Source organism: Polyodon spathula, chromosome 27 (genome assembly GCF_017654505.1).
Source record: "Polyodon spathula isolate WHYD16114869_AA chromosome 27, ASM1765450v1, whole genome shotgun sequence".
NCBI lineage: Eukaryota > Metazoa > Chordata > Actinopteri > Acipenseriformes > Polyodontidae > Polyodon > Polyodon spathula.
Window position 1 is genome coordinate 8,350,915 of NC_054560.1, and position 7,820 is coordinate 8,358,734.

Here is a 7,820-nt window from a genome sequence, read left to right on the forward strand (position 1 = left end):
GCAGCTCCTGTTGCAAGGCAGATTATTCAAAGCTAGATAACATTTGTTATCTTGGCTACTTTTAACTATTTTTTTTTTATGAGTGTATGCACATGCAGAGTAACCTTCGCTATATAAGACTCAAGTTACAGCACGAAACGTTCTTGCCAACTATGACGTCATTGCTGATAAACAGAACACAGCACAACGCATTCTTTATTCGTTATGTTATAAATAGAATCTGTATGTAAGATATAAGCATGAAAAATAGACACTGTAGCCCAAGTGACAATACACAGTAGCAATATATTGTGTTGAAACACTTAAAAAGAAACGTATATCTTGGAAAGATTAAAAAAAAACCAAAAAAAAAAAAAAGTCTTTAGTTAAGGTCAATTCCATGCAAACAAAAACAACACAAAAAACAAAAAAAAAAAAAACAAGTCTTTTCAATTCCATGCTTGCCTATTACCCTATTTAATTCTTTGTAAGTGTCTTTTAGAAAATTGAACGGGAAACAGGTGTTGAGCTGGTCCTGAAGAAAACTGTGCCAGTCAAAGCAGGAAAAAAAAAATAACATTTGTACACTGTACATATTTATTGTGCAGCTAATTCAAAATTAAAGAATACTCTTTTAAATTGTGAAATAATATTCAAGCGTGAAAAACCTGTGTGTAAAAATTGTAAAAACCTTTACAGTGCTGACACGGAGTTCTTGGAATCCTTGTATGATTCTAGAAGATTCTATATTGAGCCACTGGCTTCTCAGAGATTCTAGAAGCTTCCAGAACCATCTGCAATGATTCCCAAACATGTCTAGAATGTTCCCTGGGCATGCCATGGTCAATTCCAGCTATGGGTCACAACAGCAGGCTGATATAACTCGGCATGGGACTGGCTTCTGCTCATTTATAGATCAGATTTGTATGATTATAAACAATAGACAGAGAGAGGCTCAATTGAACTGCGTGTCCAGTCCTGAGCTTGCTTTGTCACGCAGAAAGTAGACAAGAAACTCACACGGACACAATGTACCACTGTATAAGGATCTTCCTATTCACTGTACGTGAAATGAAATGTTCTGTTCAGACGCCACACGTCTCCCTCGTCTCGGCGCTAGACCCGTGTTACAGTAGAACCAAGTGGTCTGCAACTACATGCAACAGCTGGCAACAGAAACGATGCGGCTGTACACCGAGCAAATGCAATTAAACAGCAGCATTGCACCAGCTTCGGTCTGCATGACAAGCTTTCACTTACTGTCAACTTTTACAAACCGAGGCTATGGGTAATGTCCCGCCTCCTTGACTTGTAGCTCGCATCGATTCTTTCTGAAATAGCTTATACCACTGCACACTCAGCGCAGAGAGAGGGGGCATGCAGAACCTATTTGTAGACAAAATGGTTTTGTTGCAAATATAACCAGTCTTGCATACTGAACTACAGTATATTGTTCGGGTGCTAAGGAATTGAATGGATCGTTTAATACGGTTGTATACCCAGGCGTTGCTTTCGGGCGGTGTATCAAAGCGATATAATCTCCAGTCACCACTTCGTTAAGACTTCTCACAGAGAGATATGACGGGCTGCTGCGATACTTCACAAACCAGCCCTCCTTTCAGCTCCCGGCTTTGATTGTCGGGCGGCGCTGTAGCCTGGTGGAGGTGGTCGGTGTGGTCGTTCGAGCTCCAAGAAAACATGTTTAAAACGGAAATTTATTACATTTACAGACAACGACGAGACCCGTAAACGCGCAAACCTTGCAGTGTTTTTTTTTTTTAAACGATCAAGCTACTTCAATACTAGTCTGTACAAACACAAATAAATAAATAAATACATAAGTAAACGAGTCTATAGTCTTCTTGGGGTTTCTCGTTACTTGAGCAAATTCTCCTGCAGGTAGCAATAAATAAATAAAACCAGTGCTGCTGCCAGTAGTTTGATATCCGTGTTTAAGAACGAGGAATAGTTATATTTATTGGCCTGTGTGTTATAGCCCGCGCATCGCGTACTACCTGTATAAGAATACAAACATATAGAACATCCATTATGCATGGTCCCATTTTACTAAATTGGTGTGTCTTTATTTTAGATTATAACTTAAAATGTACAACTGCAACTTATTCAAGAAACATGTCATTGATCATACAAATCACGTGTCTCAAAAAGCTCTGACGCAATACCGCACACACAGCAACCGAGGCACATCTAGCGGGTACATTGGCGCTATCTATTGGAGAAAGTAAAACTGCTCAGGCTGAAGATTCCGGGAACAGGAGGGAATTTCCAGTGCCTAATGCCAATCAAAGTCACTGCCAGACGCATAACTCATAGGACAGCTTTAGATCACGGCTATCAAATATGATAATAGAGATAGGTTTGACTCCCCCCCCCACCCCCCCCCCCGATTGTAGAAGCGCACTAATAACTAATTAAATATAAATCTAAGTGATTTACTTATTGTGATGCGTTGCTTCTGGAAAGGGAGAGGATTGGGTGTCCCTCTAAAATATCCAGTTTCTCATGTGAACGGCATAATGCTGCAGTCTCCTGGGTTTAAAAGAAAAATAACCACTAAACAGAGGAGTTTAGTTACCTTTAAAATATCTGTAACCATAAGCAGTGAGAAGTGATCTGAACAATCCACATCCAACAAAGGAAACCTGTCCCCAGCTTGCCTTTTAATTAAATTAATACAGAAGTCTTTAACACTACAGAGCTGAAGCAGGCATTGGTCCTGGAAGATTCTGTACCAGTGAACACAATCATCACAACGACAAAGAAAAGGCAGGAATCTGTGTTGTGCTGGTCCATTCTAACACCTTTAAAACCCCACAGCCCCTCAGCAGCTGGTGGAACAGACATCCCAGCTAGAACACAGCAGTTCTGGCTCACTAAAACACACAGAGCGTTAAAGGCAAAACAAGTCAAGTCTCCCATCGTTTAATTTAAAACCTCAGCACGATGTGCCATTAATCATCCGCTATCTGTCAAGCACAAAGACAAAAGACAACTTCTTGAAATTATTAAATAAATTAAAAACGCAAACACAATTTCCATTGATATCGACAGACTGGAATTGATGTCTCAAGGCTGGAGTTAAAAGATGAGACAGGGCTTTCTCTGGAAACAAGTGATCCGACAGCTAAAGCTACAGCATCTCACCGAGGACTTGCTTTGTTGAGCCGTCAAAAAGCACAGCTAATTTTAATCTTAAATGGAAGTGAATTGCTACTGAGGGCAGTAATCCTTTAATACGCACTTAGCCAACCCTACACAGTATCGTATGCATTTAATAAGTGTAACGCACTTCACACTGCAGCATGCATTGTGTCCCCCTCTCCCTAATCTGAAGGACATTCTGTTACTGTTTAACAAGTGAGTATTATCTGGCTATTAAGGGACAAATACAGCCAACTACAGGGGAAAAATGGAGCTCACCACTAAAGTTCTACATTCAAAATACATTTGGAGCAAACATCTGCCTATGGAAACAGCCTCTTTGTCTTCTGAAATATCCACAGAATATTCCACGACCTCCTATCCTACTGAGGAGGGAGGACTTAGTCCAGGAATCAGTCATCTTTCTAGGTAAGTGGGGTCATTAGTGAAATGTTAATCCAATTAAAATAAATACTGCTCCACAGTAACTCTGATTATTGCCTTCCAAAACACTAGCTAGCAGCTTCATTGAGTCAGGCTTTCTTGTATTGTTGCCTATACACTGGGATGTAGCATATTCTTTTGAAGTGGTTTCAATTTGAGTCTGAATAGCACCTAGATAGCTTCCAAGACTTAATGCAAACCAATCTGGTCCCAGGGGTCAGGATATGAAATGGCTGCTTCAGGATTATTGGTCAAATTTGCATTGATAAGTTTAAATAATTTTACTGAATTTCACTTCCATGTCAACAACAGGTGAGATGAAATAGGTTTGCTTGTTTATATCCACCACAGTCACCCTGTGCTCACAATCTGTCTAGGGAGTATTTTACTCATCTACTGACTGCTTATTACCATTAACCCCTTTGCGATCCTGTGTTGGTCCAGGTCCGACATTACAATTTTCCCTTTCCAGTCCAATGTCGGACATCATCAAAAAGATGTCAAGCACAAGTCTGGAAAAAGCAGAGAAAACCTTTCAATGGCCGAGTAAGACCAATAGGAGCCGAATGAAGTGAAAACAAAAGGGCATACCTGATAGACCCACGCACCACAGAGATAACACGGACACAAACAAAGGAGAGAGCTGCTTCTGCATCCCGCGCTCAAAATTATCATTGACATTTGTAGAGCTTTTTGAGAAAGTAATAAAATAACGACTTGAATCACATTACTGAGGAGTTTGGTGATAAAACGAGTGATCAGGAGAGGATTTATCAGTATGCACGTCTATAAAGAGGTAGGTATGTGGAAAATTCAGCGAGCAAGGGGTGGGGCTTGGCTGGAGATACAGTACTGAGTGTCCTTTTGCGACTCAATGCCTTTTAAACCTGTTTAACTTTAAACAACGCGTGTAAAATAAACAGCGCGTGTGAAAAATGGACAGACGCACCTGACAAGCATGAATAAATGGACCGCTAAGGGTTAAACTGAACTGCAATCAATATTGCATATCAATTATACTTACGATGCAACATGAAGTACATTTCTTTAGTGGTCACACAGTTTATTTTTCATCCCAATATTTGTTACACTATAAAACAGATTTCTAAGATTTACATTAACAAAAACAACAGTAACAAAGTTTCAACAAAGTTAAAAAAAAGTTTTAAAAACAGCTCATACGGATAAAACACCAGTTACACCAAAAATATGATGCTCTTTTTTTTTTTTAAGCAGATTACATATTTTTATACATATATCTTCTTTGCTCAAAAAGAGCCACATATAAAAATAAACTCTCTGTCTCCACAGTGGTCTCCGAGATGGAATGTTGCCCCAAAGCTTGTGTCTCTACAGTTTGAGGGGAGATGATCCATTTTCAATGACAGATCCGGGCTGTCATTTCTTTCTGTTGGAGAAGAGAGGAGGAAAACGACAGGGTTAAATAAAGTTGCATGTTTACTTAAAAAAAAAAAAAAAAAAAAATCACAGCGGTTCAGGGGTTAATTTTGTTTATTAGAAATTACTATGTTCCCCTTAGGCAGTCAAAACAGCCGCTTTGCAATCTTATCAGAAAACTGTGTTGTGGCAAGTATGGTCTTGTGAATAGAAAACAAGTTTGGCAACATGCTTTTAACTAGGTGGCTTAACAGATTAACATCTCATATTAAACATATATTTATTATGTGTCCAAAACTACTTTTCTTCCAGCTGTTTTCAATGTTTCATGCATGGCAGGGTTAAACCGCTTGGCAATGGCATCTTCATGGTTGGATTCTCCCAGTTTCTGAGCTCCAACCACCGAGCAAGGTTGCCTCCAAGTCCTCATCAGTAACCCTGCCCTACACAGCCTCCCCACAGCAAAGCAGCAGCATCTGGTCTGCCGGTCTCAAGCCTCACTGGCTTCCTGTCCTCCTGCAAAGCAGAACTCACCAGCGGGTCCAGCTCCTTGTGGTCTATGAGGTTGAACTCTTTGACGAAGTAATAGAAGTGCTTGTAGCAGGTGTTGACGTGTGCCTCGGCCCCCATCTGCAGGACCCGGTCGAAGTGGTGGATGTAGACATGCACGAAGACTCGGAAGAGACGGGACAGGATCTTCTTCGCCACCTGCATGAAGTTCTTTGGGAAGGGGGTACCTACGGGAGCGAGGGATCAAACGCACAATTACAACACGCACTGCGCGGCGGTCGCTATTTGGTTGAGGCGTGACAATGATGCAAGAAGATAAAGCTACAGGAGACACAGGGAAGGCATCACTGGGCATGCCGAGACACTGTCATGTGTTCAAGGCCAAGACTCGCTGAAGCAATCAGTGGCACAGAGTTCGTTCATTTACAGCTGTGGTTAAAATCTATAAAATGCTGTAATCCTTACTTGTTGCATCCTAGTTCATATAGAACTTTAGTTGCATTATTTGCACTTACCGTAAACTACACTGCATTTAAACATTAATCTTGTATTGTAATACTGTACTGCCCTGTAACACCTGCAAATAAAGGTGCCAAGTAAATAAATAACAACAGTGTACACCTGAATGATAGGACAGATTGAAAAGGGAGGAGAAAGAACAGAAAGCCACGGCAGAGAGATGTCTGCGTTTTAAAGGGAATGAAATCGTGCTGAGGAAGTCCTTTCACATTGTTCAAAAGCAACAGGAAGGGGCCAGCACTGGATCAGGCGAGCAGCTGCAGAACTGTGTGACGTCTTTTTGTTACTATAGCGACGGCCACAGCCACAAAACTGAGGAGCAGCCCTTTTAGATCTCTAGTATGCGGAAACAGCTCAAGAACTGCAATAAAAACACACCACAATAAAAGCCTTAGTGTTACCAGAATTAACGTCACACGTTACTGGAACGAGAAATTAGAAGAATAATCCCTTCTTAACCTATTACTGCCACACGCTATCAAATACAAGATGGTTTAATTGGAAGTAGGATCATTAATCCTGGGCAAAGAGATATTACTCTATGTTTGCCAAGTAAATTAGTGTAGCATAACTTGGTAGAATAAGACAGTAAAGAACCATAGTTAAACAGCAAATATGATATGCACCCTAAGTCCTGTACATAAGCAAATGGTCAACTAGTATGTCTTATCATAAATTTCCATACTGTAACAAAAAATAAGTGGTTCTCCAGATTGGTTATTTGGCCACTCATTGGCAGAATAACTACAGTATTCCCTGAACCTGCTATATTGCCTGCAGGTGACAGTAAATAGCAATTCTTTCTTCTGGTGGCAGACGTACAGAAAGACAAGCCACGTTCCTCGCCTGGTGCAGAAAGACGGGCCAATGTAAAACCGCACTACACTCCTTCTAACACATGAAACGTTCTCTTTGAGCCGTTGCTCGTTCGAGACCGCTGTACCACACCGCTTGCTCCTTACCCCGGGCGTTCCTAACAGCCACCGATACAGTGAACGCTTTGATGGCGAGTGAGACTGCCGCCGACACAAAGGGCAGTAGGGCTTTTTTGTTTTTTTTTCAACAAATTAAATGAACTGCCTTAAATGAGATTCTTCTGCTTCGGCCCTATAAACGTGAAGGTAGGTGTGTGGGGGAATTAAGAACAGATCTTAAGCTCACTATCGGAATTCTCTCAGCTGGTCCGTCTTTCTAAACCTGTGTCTATTTCAGAAAGCGCTCCGTACCAACATTGGTGGGGAAGATGTCCTCATTATTGATCTGCATCTCAATCCAGTCCATCAGCAGGTTCATGTACTTGGGTGCGGGGAGGGCGGTGGGCTTCTTATACTTGTGCTCGTCCTGCCAGCGGTACTCATACTTGGGGCCGCCAGACATGACGGGGCAGGACTCGTCGGTGCAGGACTCGCTGATGGTACCGTAGATCAGGTTGATGCGGTTGAAGAAGTCCACAGCGTGAACCGCCACCCAGTCGCTGAGCGCCTCCCCGTGAGGCAGCAGCACAGCCTGCTTCAGATCCAGCCCGGCATTCAGAGACGCCTGCGCCTTCTTATGCAGGTCGAAGCGCTGGGTGCCCTGCTCAAACTTGCGCTTGGGCCGGAACGTTTTGTCCTTGTTGAACACTTGCTTGAGTGCCATCGACATCTCTGGGTGGGGAGTGGGGGGGGCGCTTCTTAAGACCTGTATGCCAAGTCAGTCTTCGATACGTAGCAGCCGTTTCTTCTACTGCTCATGGAACCTGTTCAAAATAAATATGTATTAATAAGCTGGCAGGGTCTGACACTTGCACTAGCCCTGCACTTCCATCA

At 42.0% G+C, this 7,820-nt stretch overlaps 1 protein-coding gene across 1 annotated transcript; it reads right to left on the reverse strand.

The window, feature by feature from the left end:
- Positions 1–4,631: 4,631 nt before the first annotated feature.
- LOC121301393 (MOB kinase activator 3A-like) lies at positions 4,632–7,782 on the reverse strand. Its single transcript, XM_041230747.1, has 3 exons — positions 7,239–7,782; positions 5,518–5,720; positions 4,632–4,993 (listed from the first exon to the last, which is right to left on the reverse strand). Exons 1-3 carry the CDS (start codon positions 7,654–7,656, stop codon positions 4,964–4,966), a joined length of 651 nt encoding a protein of 216 aa, XP_041086681.1. The 5' UTR covers positions 7,657–7,782; the 3' UTR covers positions 4,632–4,963.
- Positions 7,783–7,820: the final 38 nt, after the last annotated feature.